The sequence below is a fragment of the Pecten maximus genome, chromosome 18, assembly GCF_902652985.1.
Source record: "Pecten maximus chromosome 18, xPecMax1.1, whole genome shotgun sequence".
Taxonomy (NCBI): Eukaryota; Metazoa; Mollusca; class Bivalvia; order Pectinida; family Pectinidae; genus Pecten; species Pecten maximus.
Genome location: NC_047032.1, coordinates 28,941,383 through 28,964,987, shown reverse-complemented (window position 1 = coordinate 28,964,987; position 23,605 = coordinate 28,941,383). Strand labels below are relative to the sequence as shown.

At 36.1% G+C, this 23,605-nt stretch overlaps 1 protein-coding gene and 1 long non-coding RNA gene across 2 annotated transcripts; both read right to left on the bottom strand.

Annotated features, from left to right (window-relative positions):
- Positions 1-2,343: 2,343 nt before the first annotated feature.
- LOC117316404 (alpha-amylase) lies at positions 2,344-13,814 on the bottom strand. The gene is made up of 8 exons (XM_033870957.1): positions 13,771-13,814; positions 12,621-12,757; positions 11,827-11,972; positions 7,499-8,139; positions 6,907-7,015; positions 6,468-6,555; positions 5,198-5,528; positions 2,344-2,505 (listed from the first exon to the last, which is right to left on the bottom strand). Exons 1-8 carry the CDS (start codon positions 13,808-13,810, stop codon positions 2,471-2,473), a joined length of 1,527 nt encoding a protein of 508 aa, XP_033726848.1. The 5' UTR covers positions 13,811-13,814; the 3' UTR covers positions 2,344-2,470.
- Positions 13,815-17,089: 3,275 nt separating this feature from the next.
- LOC117316405 lies at positions 17,090-22,527 on the bottom strand. The gene is made up of 3 exons (XR_004529849.1): positions 22,230-22,527; positions 19,051-19,116; positions 17,090-17,615 (listed from the first exon to the last, which is right to left on the bottom strand). It is a non-coding gene; the product is annotated as an uncharacterized LOC117316405 (long non-coding RNA).
- Positions 22,528-23,605: the final 1,078 nt, after the last annotated feature.

Genomic DNA, 23,605 nt, shown 5'->3' with positions numbered 1-23,605 from the left:
AAATCAGAATATAACGTGTAAACGAACTCTTAATTCCAACTCAAAGTGTAAATCAGAACATAACGTGTAAACGAACTCTTAATTCCAACTCAAAATGTAAATCAGAAGATAACGTGTAAACGAACTCTTAATTCCAACTCAACGTGTAAACGAACTCTTAATTCCAACTCAAAGTGTAAATCCGAACATAACGTGTGAACGAGCTCTTAATTCCAACTCAAAATGTAAATAAGAACATAACGTGTAAACAAACTCTTAATTCCAACTCAAAGTGTAAATCAGAACATAACGTGTAAACGAACTCTTAATTCAAACTCAACGTGTAAATCAGAATATAACGTGTAAACGAACTCTTAATTCCAACTCAAAGTGTAAACGAACTCTTAATTCCAACTCAACGTGTAAATCCGAACATAACTTGTAAACAAACTCTTAATTCCAACTCAAAATGTAAATAAGAACATAACGTGTAAACAAACTCTTAATTCCAACTCAAAGTGTAAATCAGAACATAACGTGTAAACGAACTCTTAATTCAAACTCAACGTGTAAATCAGAATATAACGTGTAAACGAACTCTTAATTCCAACTCAAAGTGTAAATCAGAATATAACGTGTAAACGAACTCTTAATTCCAACTCAAAGTGTAAATCAGAACATAACGTGTAAACGAACTCTTAATTCCAACTCAACGTGTAAATCAGAATAAAACGTGTAAACTAGCTGCGATAACGTAGCTCTGGACGACGGACGGACAATTTCTGACAGATGGTCGTCGTCAGAGCTACGATTCCCTCCCATTGCTCGTAATGTAGCAAAACAGTGAACCTCGAAAATGCTACAAATAGCGGATATCGTTTAACTTTGGAGTAATAGTTCGTATAATTAAACATTTCTTATACAATTTTGCAATGTATTAGCCTACCGTCTAATCTAGAAATCTTTAATTCGCATATTCTGATATCATACTGCTCGGAGTTGTCTCCGTGATCCGCCATGATACTTTTCGAAGAACTCTCGCGAGGATTCTAACCCAAATATGGAACCCGTGATCCATATATGGATGAAGCTACTACGATAAATAAATACATAATCAGAGATTTTTAACCACTCTTTTGTAACTCTTGTGAAGAAAGCGAATCTTACTTTGCGTAATTAAATAATTTCAGAATGAATCGACCTTCCTTACTGAGATATATTACTCCGAATCTGTTTTTCTGTTGAAATCTCGCGGGAAACCTCATTAGCATCAATTTATTTTGATTTCCTTATAAGGAAATTGACCTTTACACTTGTATCAAAGATGGCGGTATGTTTGAACTGATATCTCCCTGTGTCTTGCTCGTTTTGGATTTTACTATTTATTGTCAAACATTTGAAGTAATGTGCAGGTTTGTTGCTTGAATATTCATAATAGATACCAGAATCATCAATTTACATGTGTTTTTTTATCCGAGAAAAATTTTACCACAGCTAAATACTGCCCGATGTGAATCACATCGGGGCTTGCTACACTATCGGCAATGGGAGGGACTTTATACCCTGCCGGAGAGCAGTGTAGGCAGGGCCTGGGTATGAATATTCGTTCTACGTGTAAACGAACTCTTAATTCCAACTCAAAGTGTAAATCCGAACATAACGTGTAAACGAACTCTTAATTCCTACTCAAAATGTAAATCAGAACATAACGTGTAAACGAACTCTTAATTCAAACTCAAAGTGTAAATCCGAACATAACGTGTAAACGAACTCTTAATTCCTACACAAAGTGTAAATCCGAACATAACGTGTAAACGAACTCTTAAATCCTACACAAAGTGTAAATCAGAATATAACGTGTAAACGAACTCTTAATTTCATCACAAAGTGTAAATCAGAACATAACGTGTAAATGAACTCTTAATTCCAACTCAAATCGATAAAACGAGAGATTATATTGACATATGATAACAAAGAGTTAACCGATGTCAATTTTGATTCCATAACAAATATTTAGGCGCCGTCTAGTGGATACATGAATGCATTACCATGTGCATCTGTTCATATATATACAATCAAGGCATGTGTTGAAGAATGCAAAGGTGCATTGAACAGAAGTATACAATGCGAAATTCATTTACATGCTTGTATTTGAAATTGGGTAATTTAACAGTCATAAATATAATGTGTGCAAAACTGAAATTGAAACAATGAAACACGCATTATGGATTTATGAGAAAGTGTAAATCTTAAAATGTATCACATTTGAAGTTTATATTCGATGTCGTACATGTATGTTAAGGGGCGAATGCGTGGTGTATTTGTATTACGTCACATCTAATGTACAAATATAACAGACAACAATTCATATCACAAATATATTATCTCTAATAACAATTTAATTTCGTATGAGCAGAACAATGATAAAACAAAGATGGCGACGGTGGTTACGGGCCCTATGTCGATGGTAAGGCTAATAATTGGGGTAACGTCACGTCGTAACCTTCGGCTGACCTTTTTTCGCGCCTAAAATTAAAACAAAAAGAATCAACTATAGACATGTAAAGGCATGTTAATTGCTGCACGGGACTATATTTTATTATGGCTATATTTGGTATGGACTGTCCCCAAGCTTAAACTTACCATAATAATTATACTGGACAGTGGCTATTAGCAGATAGCTATTGACTGCTGATTATTTTGTCTGTATATACATATTTTATCGATTCTGCTTAAATCATAATTATAAAACGCATGCTTGATTAAATTGTCCTTTTAAAATCTTGTAAGGTAATGCCGTTTGGTTTTATATGTTATCTCATTTATTATTAATGTCTCAAGTGGTCATGTATATAGCAGAATAATGCTGAATTTTAGACACGAATACATATCTAAAGATATGCACACAAATAGCCATGTAATACGTCAAAAAATTTTTTTTGGACATGTAGTTTCTTAATATCACCAATGATTTGCTGTAGATGTTATTGGGTTCTTCTATAGAGTTATGGTAAGATGTGGCATGGAATAATTCAAATTCACGCAAAAGACCAAACCTGATAAAATAGCCAATCTGTTATGCTCACAAGTGTCTGTATGTTACATTATGTACGTATAATCGCTTATTTTGTTTTGACCTTCAAATGCAAATGGCGGCTGTGAATAATATTACACAAATATGTCACATAGGAAGGCATTTCAATCGATAAAACTGCTCCTATATCATACTTTTAAGACATCTGATCATAGTAAGAAGGACCTGTTTTAAGACAAATTGTTAAACAGGTGAATTTGTGTTCTTTTTCAGAAATATGCATAATTGACCCCAAACTCAGCGGTTGAACATTTTTTTCTAAAAACAGTCTTCTTGCATTTTCTAGAGTTCTTTATATTGTCTAATAAGAACATTTTTGATGTTTGAAATACCTCCTTATATGCCATATTTGTGTGATGTCATTCACGGCTGCCATTTGTATTTCAAGGTCAAAATAAAACAGTGTTTATTAATGTACATATGATAAAGTCAACTCTGGTCATTGCTCCTATTATGTGCTTTAGACACATGTGAACAAAACGATATGGCTAGTTTGTGCAATATATGCGATGAAAATGTCCCCCTGAACACAAACAGCTTAACAAATTACATGTCAACAACAAGTCCCACAGTTTGCCATGATACATACTAAAAGTTATTTCTGTTAAGTTTGCACCAAAGTAGGAATTTATAGGCATGTAAAATATCAGGGTTTTGACTGGATTTGCTGTTTAGATGCCTCTTAAAATGTTGTTGTTATTATCAGTTTTTTTTGATGTCTTCAAATGTTGTTGTCTTTTGTTTTATCAGTTTTGGCGATGTCTTTATATCTATGTTGTCTTCAAATGTTGATGTCTTTTATCCCCATTGCTGTCTTTCAAAGTGTTGACGAGTTTTTTTCCTTTTCGATTGGTATTGTCTATTCCTACTATTGTCTATTCCTACTATTATCTATTCCTACTATTATCTATTCCTACTATTGTCTATTCCTACTATTATCTATTCCTACTATTGTCTATTCCTACTATTGTCTATTCCTACTATTGTCTAATCCTACTATTGTCTATTCCTACTATTGTCTATTCCTACTATTGTCTATTCCTACTATTGTCTATTCCTACTATTGTCTATTCCTACTTTAATTGTCTATTCCTACTGTTGTCTATTCCTACTATTGTCTATTCCTACTATTGTCTATTCCTACTATTATCTATTCCTACTATTGTCTATTCCTACTATTGTCTATTCCTACTATTGTCTATTCCTACTATTATCTATTCCTACTTTAATTGTCTATTCCTACTATTGTCTATTCCTACTATTGTCTATTCCTACTATTGTCTAATCCTACTATTGTCTATTCCTACTATTGTCTATTCCTACTATTGTCTATTCCTACTATTGTCTATTCCTACTGTTGTCTATTCCTACTATTGTCTATTCCTACTATTGTCTATTCCTACTATTGTCTATTCCTACTATTGTCTATTCCTACTGTTGTCTATTCCTACTATTGTCTATTCCTACTATTATCTATTCCTACTATTGTCTATTCCTACTTTTTGTCTATTCCTACTTTTGTCTATTCCTACTATTGTCTATTCCTACTATTGTCTATTCCTACTATTATCTATTCCTACTATTGTCTATTCCTACTATTGTCTATTCCTACTATTGTCTATTCCTACTATTGTCTATTCCTACTATTATCTATTCCTACTATTGTCTATTCCTACTATTGTCTATTCCTACTATTGTCTATTCCTACTATTGTCTATTCCTACTATTGTCTATTCCTACTATTGTCTATTCCTACTATTGTCTATTCCTACTTTTTGTCTATTCCTACTGTTGTCTATTCCTACTATTGTCTATTCCTACTATTGTCTATTCCTACTATTGTCTATTCCTACTATTGTCTATTCCTACTATTGTCTATTCCTACTGTTGTCTATTCCTACTATTGTCTATTCCTACTTTAATCTTTTGTTGATTTTTCCGATTTACATTACCCTGTGCTGATGTGTTGGTATAAATAGCTCAAGGTACATAAATAGGACCAAATAAAAATGTCCATTTACCATTTCGTTACTACTGTAAGCACCGGGTTTGATGAATGTTTTTAAAATGCCATACTCTATTGATCAATTCATGTCCAGAAACATTAATTCCTAATACACTAACCAACGTGAATAGCGATCATAGGGTCATCGCTACTGTTGCTGATGCTGAAATGTGCATTTCCATCATTTCCGACCTGGATCTCGGTTCCAGAACAACTAGAACCATCGTAACTACCGGAAATGACGTCACAATAAGTTCCCGCGGGAAGGCCAGTCTGCAGTGTTTGGTCGAGGTTGTGGTTGTCCATGTTCATAGCGATGAATCCTTTGTTTCCCCTACCAAAGGCGATCTGGTAGTTACCATTGTCCCACCAGTGCTGTAGATTCTGTCCCATTACTATGTTCCTGAACGCTACCATATTGTAGATTTCTCTCCACCGATGTTCACACGTCTGAAAGGTAAAATCAAGTGGAAGACAGTTTTAGACATTGAATGAAATTGTTGATCGCCGAATCAAGTATGTGTCGTCTTCAAAATGACGTTAAGTGCGTGGGAAGAAAAACCAAATAAGGCCTGACAATATTTAGTTTTATATTCATTCGACATACTTTTTACCTGTCGTAAGATGTTTCTAGCTTCTATTTCTGCAGTTGTCGTTTCGTATTTATCTTATACTAGATGTAACTGATATTTCAACTGTAATTGTATAAACTCCTTGTTTTTACTTTCTTCAAACTATCGTCACATTTCAACATCTTCGCGCAATGATGCTTTGGCGCTCTGCCAGTTTTTGGTACACTGACATATTTTGGCGCATGGATAGGTTTTGGCGCATTGCCAATTCTTGGTGCATTGGCAGTTTTTTGGCGCATTGACAATTTTTGGCACACTGACAGTTATTGGCACACTGACAGTTATTGGCGCATTAACGGTTCTTGGCGACATTGACAGTTTTTGGCACACTGATAATTATTACCATAGAAAAAGAGGATGAACACAATGATATTTAAGCGCAGTACTTCCAGGGCGCAAGAAGATATTTACTAAGAAAGTACCTTTACAGTATAAAGTGTAAACACGATTTCTTTAATATACTTACAGCGCAAACCTACCTTACATTATGTAACGATATAACTTACAAGAGGTTTGAAACTATGTTAAAATCCAGATTGCCTATTACTAGTACCACAGGGGCTTTGCATGAATTCCCAACTAACGGACCATAAACAATGTATTGTATTACATTAGGTATGTACCTTGGGATCGCAATTTGTACCAAGTCCCTGTAAATAGTACACATATTTACGCGATTAATTGTTTCAATAATTATAAATAAATAAAACGAAAATAAATAGGTAATATTGATTGATATAAAACAAATGTTACTTACCCATCCGTTACCGCACGTGAGGTCAGCGTTTATAGTGACATCGTTGATGTTGTCGCCATTATGAGGTGGACCCTGGTCAGTATTTGACCTAAAGCCAAATTACATCCATGCTAGTTTGATTAAAGGGAACTAGAGAACCTACATTTTCGTTGGCTTTTTACAATGTTTCCTCTTGGGATTTTTCTAGAACCTGAATATATTATCTGATAAAGTTTGTTGTTTGGCCTTAAAAACATTGCTCTGAAGGAAATCAATGTTTCTGTCTTTCTATGACATATTATTGATATTTTAAACACTCTATGGTACTTTTAATTGAAACTTCTCGTGATTCTTGGGAAGGCCACAGAATGTACCAACATGAAGACGTTGGCGGGTTTGTAGGGAGGTGGTCTGATGAGAGTCACGAGATCAACTAGAGTAAGGTAACACAATTACTTACCTGTCGAAGTTGTAGCTACTCATTAAGCGGGTAAAGCCGTATGGATGTGCCAACATGAAGGCTGTGGCGAGTTTGTAGGGGCGTGGTTCGAAGTGGGTCAAAGGACCACCTAGTAAGATTGGAAACAGTTTTAATAGAGTCAACTTACTCTTGATAGACATTGCAGAAACAGTTATCGCTGCAAAACAGGTTACAAATGTCAAATGAAGAAAAATGTTTTTGTTTTTTTGCGTAAAATAATCATTTGTATTACACATTTTGTGTATTTCAAAATCATGTAGGCAATCTGGAATGGCTAGTCTATGTAATTATCTCAATATTTTTAACCTGATTGTAAAATTGGATTCATTAAATGACTGCTATTGACAATTTAACAAAACAATTAAAATAGTGTCATATCTCCTGTTCGGAACTCCTTGGATGTGATTCATACTGGGTTACCTGCCGTTGGTTTTCTACGCTCCGCTTGGCTTCGCTCCGAAAATACATAGTTTAAATAAGCGCATCCTAGCGGAGAAAAAGGTACTTAGGCAGCAGGTAATCCAGTATACACACAACACCCTTCACAATGACTGAGTTCTGTGTGTCTTACCTCCTCCTCCATGTCCTCGCTGGTTGTCATGGTTATCAATAAACACCACGACGTCATTCGAGTTTGGCATGCCCCAAGCCTCGCCCCAGTTGTGAAGGTTACTGGCCTTGTTTTCATTCCGGAAGACTTGTCCTAGTTTAACACCAAAGATGAAGTTAGTGACTCGGCCGATCCCTGTGTATTCCGACGCACTAATTGGTGCACCTCCCATATCAATCACTTCCTGGAAGATAAATGGTTTCCTTCCCGAACCAAATACCGCAGAGTTTAGATCATGCAGTGTGCCAAATATCGCTCTTAGATCTCCAGGCCACATATGTTTTGCGGCGTCTATTCGGAATCCAGCCACGCCCAAGTCGATCAGATGGTTCATATACTGAATAATTTCCTCTCGGACATAGTTCTTGCTGAGCTTTAAATCAGCGAGACTGACGAGGCGACAGTTGCGAACTTCTTCGGCATTGTTATAGTCGTGGATGTTCATATCGGAGCTGTGACACTCATTTCCGGTATTGAAATCCCAGGCAGAGAACGGAACGCCGGGATATGACAACGTGTCTCCATTCCAATGTGATCCCGCTGTCCCCGTCCCTGATCCACCGACTCCTGTCATGTGGTTTATAACGGTATCCGAGTATATTCTGCAACACGGAGAAATGCATGTTTCAACCAACTATAGCAACCAACTTTCGAGATTGTCATCTTCCTCTAGACAAGCAGTAAAACCCCGTCACATGGCATTTGTACCCAACATCAGAAATACTTTCAAAGATTTCGAGAAGAGAACTAAATGAATATTGCTTAACAACTAAATCTGAAACTTCTCCTTTCATCTCGTCGACCTCTGTTGAGTCTTAAACGTTTAGATGTTCATTTCCTACCAGGACACAGACCTCCATAAATACATGTTGCTCGCACCAGTTTGAAATACAATATATACGAACCCGCGTTTAGTCAAAATGCTCCATTGTAACAAGGAAGTACTACATGGTATATTCATGCAAAGTATATTTTGCTATATTGTAGCCATAGCTGGAAGAGGTTTATAATTAAATATCCAAATTCATGTCATTTCTATAGAAACAAAATGTTTTATTATTATCATTTCTCAGATTTCGCAAGTGTTTTTAGAACGTCGGGGCACTGCGTAATGAACCAAGACATACACTAATCGAACCATGGAACCGTAATTATAACTTAAAATTGTACAAACGACGGTAAAGCACATCAAAATGTAGCTTTGTATAGTCTTGAATGGAGACCCCTGAAAAAGTACAAGGAAAGTAAGACAATGTGAACTCAATGGAATTCGGAAGCAATGGATTTTGAAAAACTCAAAATAGAACGGAGCAATCTTTGACATTCCTTTTTTCTTTAAGAAAGTTTTCCTGTTTCTAGGACATTCTTTTCAGTCTCGCAAATGTCACACAAGTTCATGAATTATATCGGAAACAGACCATTGGCAAGCCAATGGGAATAGACCCTTCCCTTTCCTCGCCGTTCTAAATTGGATTTATCAGGACAGTAACAAAGATAATGCCACGTGTTTCACTCTCATTTTACAATTACGAAATTTATTGATTATGTGCATTGCATAAAATACCACAACTACAAGCCGCTTATCTCCTAGGAAGCATATATAGTCCCGAAAATGACATTAACAACATGACACACGATATTCGAAATTCAAGGGATTGTTCCTAACATAACATATATGATCGAATGAGTGTGTTGAGGTAAAAACAGATAACACTGGAACTCTTAAGATGCTGGTTAATGGAGATTCTTAGAGTTCAAAGTAAGGTCGCCATCATTAACTTATGGATACAATGTTCTACATAGTAGCGGATAGTTTCATTGTCAATACGTCGGTATTCATTATGAGGACGTGGCATTGCTTGACTTTGACAAAAATATCCCGATTATCACAGAGTTATCTCTAAAGTGTCCGTAAAGTGATACGACTGTATGATGAAGATTCTACAGTGATTAACTGGTATACATAATGGCTCTATCATTTGTCTTCATACCATCTAGGCGCCATTCACACGAGTGTATACTTTCAACAACCTTCACATAGGAAGCCTCGGAGCACATCGCCTACTCCTAGTTACTGGCGAATGGACTTGTGAAAATTTCTTTTTTGCTTTTGTTGCTTTTTTTGTTTTGTTTGTTTTTGTTTGCTTATTTGATTTTTGTGTTCTTTTTTGTTTTTGTTTTTCTGTGTTTGTCTCGAATCAATGCTTTTGTGGCGCAATGTATGTTTGATCTAGGGATGTTATAAAAAATAAGATCTGTCGACCCCTCATCTTAGGTATTGATATTTGTCGTTATGATGTTATAAGAATCGATCAACTTTTCGTTACACTTTCTGCTATTGTGCTTGTTACATTAATAGTCGTAACCTGATCAGTGTTAACTACAGACTTGGTTTGGTTTGTTTTTGTTTAACGTCCTGTTAACAGCCAGGGTCATTTAAGGACGTGTCAGGTTTTGGAGGTGGAGGAAAGCCGGAGTACCCGGAAAAAACCACCGGCCTACGGTCAGTACCTGGCAACTGCCCCACGTAGGTTTCGAACTCGCAACCAACAGGTGGAGAGTGTTAAAGTGTCGGGACACCTCAACCACTCGGCCACCGCGGCCCCGTTAACTACAAACATATCTGACATTAACCTGTCAGGAGGTAACTACAAACATATCTGACATTAACCTGTCAGGTGTTAACTACAAACCTACCTGACGTTGACCTGTCAGGTGTTAACTACAAACCTACCTGACGTTGACCTGTCAGGTGTTAACTACAAACCTACCTGACGTTGACCTGTCAGGTGTAAACTACAAACCTACCTGACGTTGACCTGTCAGGTGTTAACTACAAACCTACCTGACGTTGACCTGTCAGGTGTTAACTACAAACCTACCTGACGTTGACCTGTCAGGTGTTAACTACAAACCTACCTGACGTTGACCTGTCAGGTTTTAACTACAAACCTACCTGACGTTGACCTGTCAGGTGTTTACTACAAACCTACCTGACGTTGACCTGTCAGGTGTTTACTACAAACCTACCTGACGTTGACCTGTCAGGTGTTAACTACAAACCTACCTGACGTTGACCTGTCAGGTGTTAACTACAAACCTACCTGACGTTGACCTGTCAGGTGTTACTACAAACCTACCTGACGTTGACCTGCTCAGGTGTTTAACTACAAACCTACCTGACGTTGACCTGTCAGGTGTTAATTACAAACCTACCTGACGTTGACCTGTCAGGTGTTAATTACAAACCTACCTGACGTTGACCTGTCAGGTGTTAACTACAAACCTACCTGACGTTGACCTGTCAGGTGTTAACTACAAACCTACCTGACGTTGACCTGTTAGGTGTTAACTACAAACCTACCTGACGTTGACCTGTTAGGTGTTAATTACAAACCTACCTGACGTTGACCTGTCAGGTGTTAATTACAAACCTACCTGACGTTGACCTGTTAGGTGTTAACTACAAACCTACCTGACGTTGACCTGTCAGGTGTTAACTACAAACCTACCTGACGTTGACCTGCCAGGTGTTAACTACAAACCTACCTGACGTTGACCTGTCAGGTGTTAACTACAAACCTACCTGACGTTGACCTGTCAGGTGTTAATTACAAACCTACCTGTCGTTGACCTGTTAGGTGTTAACTACAAACCTACCTGACGTTGACCTGTCAGGTGTTAACTACAAACCTACCTGACGTTGACCTGTCAGGTGTTAACTACAAACCTACCTGACGTTGACCTGTCAGGTGTTAATTACAAACCTACCTGTCGTTGACCTGTCAGGTGTTAACTACAAACCTACCTGACGTTGACCTGTCAGGTGTTAACTACAAACCTACCTGACGTTGACCTGTCAGGTGTTAACTACAAACCTACCTGACGTTGACCTGTCAGGTGTTAACTACAAACCTACCTGACGTTAACCTGTCAGGTGTTAACTACAAACCTATATGACATTGACCTGTTAGGTGTTAACTACAAACCTACCTGACGTTGACCTGTCAGGTGTTAACTACAAACCTACCTGACGTTGACCTGTCAGGTGTTAACTACAAACCTACCTGACGTTGACCTGTCAGGTGTTAACTACAAACCTACCTGACGTTGACCTGTCAGGTGTTAACTACAAACCTACCTGACGTTGACCTGTCAGGTGTTAACTACAAACCTACCTGACGTTGACCTGTCAGGTGTTAACTACAAACCTACCTGACGTTGACCTGTCAGGTGTTAATTACAAACCTACCTGACGTTGACCTGTCAGGTGTTAATTACAAACCTACCTGACGTTGACCCTGTTACATCTGGAAATCATGTCCCTTAGTTGATCCTCGCTGCCACTCCGTGTTTGCAGTTTGTAGCTGACTGGCTGATACCTTTCCCACCATGGTCTGTTATTGACAAGACGGTTTTCATTAGGTGGCGATATCTGGATAAAATAATAAAATGTGTCTGTATGGAATATCAGGTGGTTATTGAAACACGCTATCACTAGAATAAATCCTGATAGGTTATCCTGACGTTTCGCCCATATATAAATTTAACACTGAAACTACATCTTGATCTCATTTAAAAGTCTTCTATTTCAACGAACGACAAGTAGCCTGACTTGTTCGATATTTCTTAACATGCATATTAGTTTCATTGTCAACACCATAGTTCTCATTTTGAGATTTCACCTAAGCCGAACATGTCCTACATTTTTATGGCGGTGTGGTGGATGAAGCGTATACCTAACCTTCCACTTGGTCCGGTTCATCAACGTTCCTTACCTTAAGTTAAATTTCTTACAATTTTCCACAGGAAAGCATTGCAGAGGATTCCGGGAAAAATCTCTGTTACGGAAATTTCCTTAATTTCTCTAATACTTTTTAATTGAAAATTTTGATTTGCAAAATTTCCATAAGTTCAGGAATATTGATAAAACTCTTCCCTGGTCTTACTCCCCTTGTGCTTTTACATCAATTTTCATTCAAATCTGTATATTTCTTTGTATTTTCCCTCGTTGTTTTGTATTCTAAGTTAGAAACACGGTTTCGTTTCATGATGGTATTCTCCAAATAATATGAATACTTACCTGGACGCCACAAAAGCCATTCGGTCCGAGGAATCTCTCACATTCCTTTGCTATGTCTGTCCATTTCCATTCAAAGAGATGCACGATTGTGTTGCGACCAGGAGCACAGGTCGGATTACTGAATGTCCCAGCAAGTGCTTAAACATAACAAACTCGACCATGTCAGGTTATTGGTCAAAACGTAGTCGTGTGTGAGAAAAAATTATAATATATCACCTAGATATTAAAATTCCTAGAAACGAGGACAGGAAAAACGCAAGTAGATAAATCGAAAACAAGAATAAATGTCCAATAATTGTGTATATCGTATCTCATCTAGGATTCAGGATGATAATAATAATGATACAAACAACTACACGTACGTAATAAAAGGCGTGTCCTTATGTGTTTGGGTGTTGGAGGAAAACCCAAGGGGAAACCAACGGGGAAAAAGATGTTCAAACTCATTTTTGAGATCACCAATTCATCCATGAAAATAGCAGTTCCGAAGATTGTCACCAGTGATTTGTGTGATGGCACTTGTCGATAAATCAGAAGACGCTTACTCTCTCGGAGCACATGGTCTCCGGGTAAATCTTTATTTTTGTTTATATTCTAATCGTGTTTAAAATTGATGGTTTTGTTATTATGTTGGTATTCTTTGTTGTTTTTGATAATAGTATTTTATTTAATATTTTTTATCTAAAAAATGATTTAAATCGAGTGAAAATAAAGATTGATTAAATTAACTGTACAACTGCTGTTTGTTTCGCATTTGATGAGTCAAGAACCATCACTTGTTGATTTTAGATGCCGTTGAATTAGCATAACTTGCTGTGAACATACACATGTATCTCGTGACGTCAGACATCGATTATGTAGCCATTAGTCGAGAAATATCGTTACAGATTACCGATAATGAAACAAATAATGCATTCACCTTTAACTTCAGTGTCATATAACAGAATCATTACCGTCTCGGTCAACAAGAAAAAGTTCTCAATTCTTCGATTATAATATTATATTGATCAATATTATGATTTTTACAATATCAAAATGATCAATATTATATTTTTTTCGTAAATACGTCCATATTAACATAAAAAACAACGATACTGTACCTGACCTACTACAGTATATCAAAGGGCATTTACATTTTGCATTAACTTACCAACGGTTACACAACAGGCGGCTATAGTCAGTGAAAGCATTTCGTTGGTCACAATGAAATACAATGATAAGGGAAGCGCGGTGCTGCCCTTTTAAATTTGTCAGACATGTTGAGAGATAAGAACCGGGACGACATTCAAGTCCTACACGAGCTAGTGCCATTGTGATAAACATAAATAGCGCAATGTAAAAGCCCACATTTGCTGTTAAACGCTGCTTCGTCATATATAGGTCTTTGGGACCGATGCCTAAAGGCGATAACGGAAGGACCAAGAACATTGTTAGCACCATTTTATTGAAATCTCAGTCACATAGGCATTACATCTTTTTCAATATAAAGACACCGAAGTAGGGCTTGTTTGTACCCTCTATTGCCGAGAGTAAAACAGTAAGTATAAATTACAATGTACCATTAAATTGACTTTGAAATTGAACAAAGCGACAGAACACTTTTCTCATGTCCCAAACGCTCCACACTACGGCAAAACTTGAGTCAATATCAAGAGATACTTAAAATGTTTTATAGTGAAGAGGTGAAGGTTACAACTCTTGTCGCTTTATGAGTGCCATGAAATGAGGGTGAGCAGGTACTGTACAGTTCTTACCTGAGGAAATAAGACATTCTTCCAGAGACGTTTATTTGTATACACATATACAATATATTTGTATTTGCTACTAACAACTAATTACAACATATGGCTTACTTGGAAATTATTTTTGTGAAATATTTCAATAAATTATGCGATGTTTTAACAACTTTGTACCATGTACGATTTCGGTCTAAATTGTCAACACTTTTTATATTTTTTTTCCAACAATGCAGTTACAAGCATGTACACTATCATTTCAAATATATAATGCTCACCATCTCAATCTTCCATACATTTCATCCTTTTTTTTAAACTGATACACCAATATCTGTCCTCTCGATCATTTTGTTGCTCGAATGTGTGGAAGATACATTGTACATAGGACCGTTAAAAAAACATGTGATATGGCTTATCCTGGGTCTCAGATCCTAAGAGTTGTACAAACCCACACTCCGGTAATGTTTAACTATGCCGAACAATAAACATCGAACTAAATTGATAAAAAAAGACAAAAAAACCAGAAATTAAACCGCAATAATGTCTTGTTTCCACTTCTTACCACTGGCATTTCATACTCGGGGCATGTGTTCACCTAAATGAGGCAGTGTGCCGCATGCCAAAAGTAGATACCACATTCTGACCTTTGACCTATGTACATCAAAGACAAGCTTAAGATGAAAAAAAATCTTCCTTCCATGTTTGTTGGTAATACTTAGATATTCAGTTTCGATACAGTATGATCCTGATACATCTGTGTGCATATATCATTTAGGTGTAATATTTATTTAAGATACCATTTACCCGATAGGGGTATCAAATATTTATAATTCAGGAAAAAATATCACCACTATAGTTTAAAATACCAAATTTGAATAAGTTATATAATCAGTTCAAATAAACACGGTTGATTTTACACTCTAGAATGGGCGATATCTTTGATCAAATAAATCATATTGCCGCTTTGACGTTTTCGTTTTTCGTTTTCACATCTGAATCCCAATATGAAATTAGCGATATTGTCAAAATTAATACCACCAAATGCAATCAAATGATGAATAGGTGTCATCATATGTAATTTTAAAGTAAAAGAAAGCGACTCATCAGTAAGTATCCATCAGACTTATTAATCATCTTTGGCATATAACTTTACAGTCGATGGAGGACTCTAAGTCGCTGAATTGACATGTTAAAATTAGGGTCGCATCAATTCATATATTCAAGTTTCCTTTATAGCCATCACATTAATCTGTATCCATGTTTAATATTTTTTTCAATTATATCCATGGTAATGTCTAAGTGATATTCATAACAGTCATGTTTATCTGTAACCATGACGATTTCCAAGTTCTTTTTATGACGAAGCTGATTATATTGAAAAACGGGTAACGGATGTAACTTTGCAGAGTCCGTCAATTTCAACTATGGGCTTAATGAAGTTTTGAATAATAATATTCATTCTAAAAGTCAAAGAAATATCATTCCAACAAGTATTTATTTGTTGTTTTTATGTATGTACTTTGTTTATAGATTACACCGGGATTATTTGTTACCATAGTACCATAGTGTATGTATGCAGTACAACGATGTGTGATGTCACCATGCGCGTGTAATTTATGTAATTGGGTCATTAACAGCTGGGGAAAATGTTACTTAAATCTTCGTCATGCTGCTTCTCTATTGGCTGCTGTCATTTACCACTGTATCAAAATCTATAGAGGATATTGAATGGTTTCCCGTTTAATATAACATATATTTCACGAGTATGACAGAATATCGAAATATTCTGTCATACGAGTGAAATATATGTTATATTTAACAGGAAAACATTCAATTTTCTTTTTAGTGCATTTCATAAACTTAAAAACAAAATAAAAAAATATCGAAAAATTAATAGTGTCAAAAATTGCGGGAATCAGTAATGACGTCATCTATTTGTGACGTTACTCCACGTCAACTTGACGGCGCCATTTTGAAAGGACTAATCAACGCAATTTAAGCGTTTTCTGCTGTTATAGGAGAATCTGTGCATGACTACACAGGCAAAAGTGCCACACATGTGCCACATGCGTAAAACGCATGAAAATCATATGAAATTTACATGCGTGGTTAAGCAGAAAAGAGCACGCGCATAAATCGTGCGTTGAGTTCATATGAATATCATGCGTAATACGCATGTGTCTCGTGTGTAAATTTCGACATGCGTGGATCATGCGTAGCTACATGCGTAAATTATGCGTATCATATGCGTTAAACGCATGTAAAATCTGTCGTGCGAGAATCGTGCGAATCAATACGCATGTGGAGGAGACGAAAAGAGCTACGTGTGTATCTCGTATGTAAATTACGTGTGTAATATGCATGAAAAGAGCACATGCGTAAATCACATGTCCTCTGAGAAAGTCTTGAATTGTTCTAGAATTTCTTCAGAAATGTACTAGATCATTCTCAAACAATTCTATTACCACTCAGAATGTGTCATGTCAGGGTCCACAGTGGCCGAGTGGTTAATGTGTCCCAACATTGTTCCATTATAACCTTCACTTCTGGATTGTGAGTTTGAAAACCACATTGGACAATTGCCAGGTACTGATCATAGATCTTTGGTTTATCTCAGGTACTCAGGCTTTCCTCTATACATTCAACACCTGACATCCCTTTAATGGCTGTAAACAAAATAAAGCAAACCAAACAGAACAATGTCATATTATCTTAAAGTCTAATCAATAATAACAAGATGAAAATTTGTTATTTAGAATCAAAAATATAATTCATTTAATACTTGCTCATGTAAAGTAAATCCATACAAAACCAAGTTGCACTGTAAATAATTTATAGTTTAGAATGTCAGTTTATCTTATGGTAAGAAAGATCAATACACATATATATAAATATTAAAAACCACTATCCATGTCCTTGGCCTTTGCATTACTGGTATAACTTGTATAGAGAAAAACATCACTTTTTCAACAAGACGGAGATTCTGTTGTCTTATTCATATTGTTTGCCTCTCCAACAGCATTACTTCTAGTTCCAGAAATCACTTTTGTTGCATGGATATATTTATACAGAATCATATGATATACAGTTCATTGAATCTTTTTCCTTGAAGCTTAACACTGTTCACATGGGTTTCAAAACTGCCGAGCCTTGCCTGCTGTGACTGACTGACTGTCCATTTGCCGAAAGCAGAAAACAGTTTCACTATGTTGCAGATCTGTCTTTCAGCTTCTCCAGATGTCCACCTTTGTTGAAGTTTCTGTAAACAAAATTAAAAGAAAAAAGTAATCAAAATTGGTTTTTCATGGTACATTCACACATGATGAACGATATTTAATTATGAGATGATAATCAAAATCTCAATAATATGACTACATTACTTTTCAAAATTAACTAGAACTGTCGCCAAGATGGCTGACTTATACCCCCGCAATCTGCAATGGTGAAATGGAAGGCTTAATAAGATAACCCAGTAATATAGTGACCAGTTGCCATAGCAACCACATTTAAAAAAAAAGAAAAAAAAGAAACAAAAGTGGCATGCACATCTACACATGTTCCTCTATATTTGTGAAAAGTTTCATTGAAATCGGCACTTCGGTTTAGGAGGAGTTGTCTGGACAAACTTAAAGTTATGGTTCTTATCGGAAAACCTGTTTATAGTGACCAGTTGCCATAGCAACCATAATTTTGAGAAAAATAAAAGGCATGCACATCTACACATGGTCCTCTATATTAGTGTGAAGTTTCATTGAAATCGGCCCATCGGTTTAGGAGGAGTTGTCCGGACAAACTTAAAGTTATGGTTCTTATCAGAAAACCTGTTTATAGTGACCAGTTGCCATAGCAACCATAATTTTGAGAAAAATAAAGTGGCATGCACATCTACACATGTTCCTCTATATTTGTGTGAAGTTTCATTGAAATCGGCCCATCAGTTTAGGAGGAGTTGTCCGGACAAAATGCGTCTACGGACGGACGGACAGACAACCTGATTCCAGTATACCCCCCCCTAACTTCGTTGCGGGGGTATAATTATTTTAGAGAATCAATCACTGAATCATTGCAATGGCAGTATCATATACAGCTTTTATGAGCAGAGGTTAAATGCCTTCCCTATATAAAATAAAGTAAATTTTACCCCTTCTCAATGAAGACGCTTGACCGCAGGGTTATGAAATTTACAATTTCGGTAAAGGACCTCAAGACCTTTCCATCTACATCTTTGATACAAAGAGCATTTGATTTCAGCTTATCTGGGAGTGGAGAAAAAGATTTTCAAAATTTCAGTCAATTTGACCCTTTTTGACCTGCCCCTCAGGCTTCTCTGTTGTGAGTTTGAAACCCAAGTGGGGCAGCTACTTGGCACTGACCAGAGATCAGTGAATCCCTCGGATTAAACACTGGGTTTTCCAGCGTTCCTTCTCCTCCAAACCCGGTACATCCTTAAATGATATTGGCTTTCAACAGGGCGTAAAAAGAAACAAAACTGACCTGGACGTTGGAAAAGTCAAAGACAGTGCTTACACATTGATGTTTCATATTTATTATAGAAAATTTATAAAAATTATCACATTTCTTTATGAGCTTGACATGAAGGTAACAGTGATTAAACAAACAGCAGTTGGTTAAGTGTCCAAATAAATAAGTATTTTTTAAAGATTATTATGAAGTTACAAGACATGTGTGATTACCTAGACTTGAAGCTGACAGGAGTTCTTACAGCTGGTGTCCCTCTAGGAGCTGGATGTTGAAGATATCTAAAACAAAGAAAACAAAATAGTTTTCAGAAAATAAAAACATAAATTCAGCTTCATTTAATCATTGATATCAATTTGTTTGCAAACTGTATGAATAAATAAATGTTTTTAACCTCTTATATGGTAGCAGTACGTGTATACCAGTTTTAATAAAATATCTAACAATTGCAGTTGTATCAAATAAGTGAACAAGAGGCCCATGGGCCTTAACGGTCACCTGAGATTTGAAATATTTCAGTTAATTTAATTGACCATTCTTGGCCCCATCCATCAGCCCCAAGGGGTCAGTCAGTACCAATATGTGCATACCATCAACTGCTATCCCAAGCTGATAATGTTAATGAAATTAGAATGAATTAATTCCAATAGAAATCAAACAAATCATAGTCAAAAATGTGATTTCCCTATATAAACTATAATAAAATTTACCCCCTCCCAAGGGGTAGATGTGTGACCACAGTGTCATGAAATTCATAATTTTAATTAAGCACCATAAGCCCCTTCCAACTATGAAGAGTATTTGATTCTACCTTATTTAGTTATTTGGGTCTTGAGAAGAGGATGTTTGAAATTTTTAGTCAATTTGACCCTTTTTAGCCCCGCCTATCTGCCCCTGGGGGTCAGTCAGGGCCAACATGTGTATACCATCAAACTGCCATCACAAGCTAATAATGTTAACCAAGTTAGAATGAATTCCAATAGAAATCAAACAAATTATAGTCAAAAATGTGATTTCCCTATATAAACTAACGTAAAATTTACCCCCTCACGAGGGGCAAAATGTGAGACCCCTGGGTCATGAAATTCATAATTTTGGTAAAGCACCATAAGACCCTTCCATCTATGAAGAGTATTTGATTCCAACATATCTGAGAGTATATAACTATATAGAGAAGAATATTTTTGAAGTTGCAGTCATTTTGACCCTTTTTAGCCCCATACCTCAGGCCCCTGGGGGGTGGGGACCATGTAATTCACAATTTCGTTGACCTTTAGCCAGATTTCATTGAATTTGGTTCAGGGGTTTTGGAGAAGAAGTCAAAAATGTAAATTGTTTACGGACGCATGACGGACAACGACGGGCAAAAGGCGATAAGAATACCAGTAGGTCACTTGAAATTGAGAGAATAGTTCTGCAATATGAAATGAAAACCATATTTTGTGAAAACTTTTAAAATATTTCAATTCAGTTTTTTTCAAGAGGGAAATAAACTGCGCTCTGAGGCCTGGAATTGAATGCCCTTTCTGATATCAATATTTGTCCATTGCAGTGATAGCCACATACATTGTGAACTTTTTACATTAGTCCCTGTGCAACTAAGCCAACTATATTTTACCTGTGTGCAGATGACATTTCCAAGAATGTGATAATTTATTCCTGGTCATTGTTCGAATTTGTCAAATAATTTTCTGTAATACCTTTGTGAATAGATGAAATCAACTTGAATTCAAAAGTGTACAAAAATGTACATGGTTCCTCACCCAAAATAACTGAATATGACTTAATTGAAAATATTTTAGTATCAACTTAGCTTTCTCCACATTGATTTCTTTTTGTACATGGCAAAAGATATAATTTGGCTCTGTCCAAAGATATAGTCTCAATCAAGGTCAGGTCAGAGACTTCAAAACAAATAATTTCAAATTTTTAGCATTTGCATATATGATGTAATCATGTTTCATTAAAAATTTAAATAAAAAGTCTAATTTGAAAAAAAAAAAATGTTGATAATGTGAGATTCATGAAGCAAATCATTTGAATAGTTAAATTTGATCTTTCAAAATTATTCCCATCACACAACACAGGCTGAAGTTATTCAATATTTCATTTCGAAATCAATTTCAAATCTTTAAATTTTCTTATTTAAACAATCATTATGACCAGGGACATATCCCTGATATCATGTATTGTAGTGACAGGACCTGATGCATGAGGAACTTTCCAGCTTGCAGTGTCATTTCAATAGTTCTACAAATACATGTAATTGAATGATATAAGTTCAGAAAAAAATTATGCAAAACAAATTAAGAAATGATGCAGTTCTCTTGTTTGATTCAAAAATATAAAGACAATGCTTTAAAATTTATTCCAAAGAAAGATGTTAAAGTAAAAAAAAACTTCAGTGAAATTCCCAAAGGTATAAAGAATGTAAATTCACCACTTCCAAAAACCAACCTATAGCCGTATACCGGTTATTAGTACACATTGTTCACGTCCAGGAAAATTAAATAGGCCTATAAATCTACAGTCTGAGGTACAATTTGCCTCTGGGCAGCAAACTATGTACAATTTACCTGTAAAACGGACCTGTTGGAACTACATCATTTTCCTTTCCCACTCATTCAATATATATCATAGTATGACGTGTCACTCTTACATTTTATGTAACAGATTATGACGTGTCACTCTCATGAATGTAGGATGGTTGTTCAAGCCAATTTTAAAATCATAAATTCAAATGTTTAAACTTTTAAAAAATGACATAAGGCCAACTGCAGTTAGTGTACATGAAAGCTTGATAAGAATTTGCTTAACTCATACATGAAAATTATATTAATCTATGGATGTAAAAGTTCAAGGAGTAGCATATTTCTTATATAACTGGCATAAGAACTCCATGTATGACCTTGATTTAATGAGGCAGGAATAACATGAAAACAAAAAATTACATTAGATGCATTTTTAGTATCTATAATCCAACTAAAAATGAACCAACAAAATAATAAGATGATAGGCCTATACTGCATACTTTAAGATAAGTTACATGTTTTATGAGTAGTATACATATGTATATCTATGCGAGCGGTTATAAATCAAAATGTATTTCATTATTCTGCTCGTTCACGAGAAAATGTCCGTGAGCACACGTGCGGTTTTCTGTACATTTGTGACCTCAATCTGGCGATTCCCGTTGATATTTTTTGGACGTTAACAATCACTGAGAAAGCTAGCCACAAAAAAAACTAAACCGGCTAGGCCTATCGAAATCTAAAATTAATTAAATTTGGAGAAAAAAGTATTACTACAGTAAATATAAAATAAACGGGATCTGTTCTTCGTGCATATTTAGCGTCGCCTGTTTACATCAATGTCAGCAAACAAGTTTACTTACAAGTTACAGTCAGCGGTACTGGTACTGCCGATGAGCTCGAGGCTACGGGACTTTGCTTGACATTCTGAACGCTGGGTTGATTATTTTTTGCACGCGTGCTTGTGCAAAGCAACATATAATCATGACAAAACATCCATATCTTGGAACATCGTCTCTGATTTTCAGATATTGTAAGAAATACTGGCAGTGACAGTAAAATACAACACAGCCCACCGAAATACAACTTCAATGAGACAGGCGCAGCAACAAACTTGGTGACGTCACTGGTGACGTAACATCCGGAGTAGACCCTACTGAAAAAAACAACACACAAACGCATTTCACTTACCTATCTGTTATCTTTGTCCGCCTCGTTGGTTACGTGAAGGGAAAAGGATTCGCCGTGAATCACAGATATGTTCTCCGCCACGGACTGCGCTAGCGATTGTAATTCTGATTCTGTCCAATTTGGTTTTCCGGTTTGTAAGTGACAGTACGACTAACCACCCGAATCCAAACGCAATGGACCGAAAAGACCACATATCATTTATTGTGTTTTCTTCTTACTTAGTTAAAATTAATGAAACTGAGCATATTATTTCCCAAAACCTGTTATTCAATTCAAAAAATTATTATCTATTAATTATAAGCGGTAAAATATATGAAAATAAATGTTGACATTGTATTTTTTTTCTTTTCGCTCCATCGTGTACTGATTAGGTTAATTAGGCCGCCCCGCCGGTAGCAATATGGCGTCGAGTCAAGTATGAAATTTTCACTAGCGTAAGCGAGGGTCTATGCGGACGAATTAAAACACCTAGATGGGACTAAATATGTGTTCTGAGGTAAATAAATATCTCATTTATCTATATATGTAAGCTAGGTATTATGTCACACCCGATTTTATTGTATTTGCACCAAATTCTTAGCGACACCAAATTGTTTTCATATCTAGTGGTGCGCTCTGGCCCTGCACCAGACATGGTTGTGATACAGTGCGTGGACGTGATGCAGGTATCCGTTTCTAGTAGTTTTCGCGATATTTGTCGCAATATATGTGCAGCTTGGCTATGGATCATGGTTACTGCCGTAATATTTATCAAATGAAACAGCCGATGATATTTAAATGTACTTTGCATAATTTTAGGCCTATATCAAAGTATATGGTAACTGATTTATGTGCATATTTTGTCAATGTCTTTATGATCATTAAGTGTCGATTGTCAATTTATAATAAAAGATGTAAACACCTTCATTTAACAAGATTTCAAGATTTTTATAGATACACTCAGACACATGTGTAACATGAGGACATTTGTGACAAACAATAGAAATAAGCATGAGCAACAAGAGCAATTATATAGCTACTGTTAATTAAAAAAATGGTATCATTATGC

Bases quoted from the DNA above. Each gene is read 5' to 3' on its own strand.
- LOC117316404 (XM_033870957.1), bottom strand. From the start codon at position 13,810: ATGCTTTCACTGACTATAGCCGCCTGTTGTGTAACCGTTG. The intron at 7,016-7,498 runs GTAAGACACACA...CAATCTTACTAG, and splicing joins GCGAGGACATGGAGGAGGAG to GTGGTCCTTTGACCCACTTC. The intron at 5,529-6,467 runs GTAAGTAACATT...TTTACCTTTCAG, and splicing joins TCACGTGCGGTAACGGATGG to ACGTGTGAACATCGGTGGAG.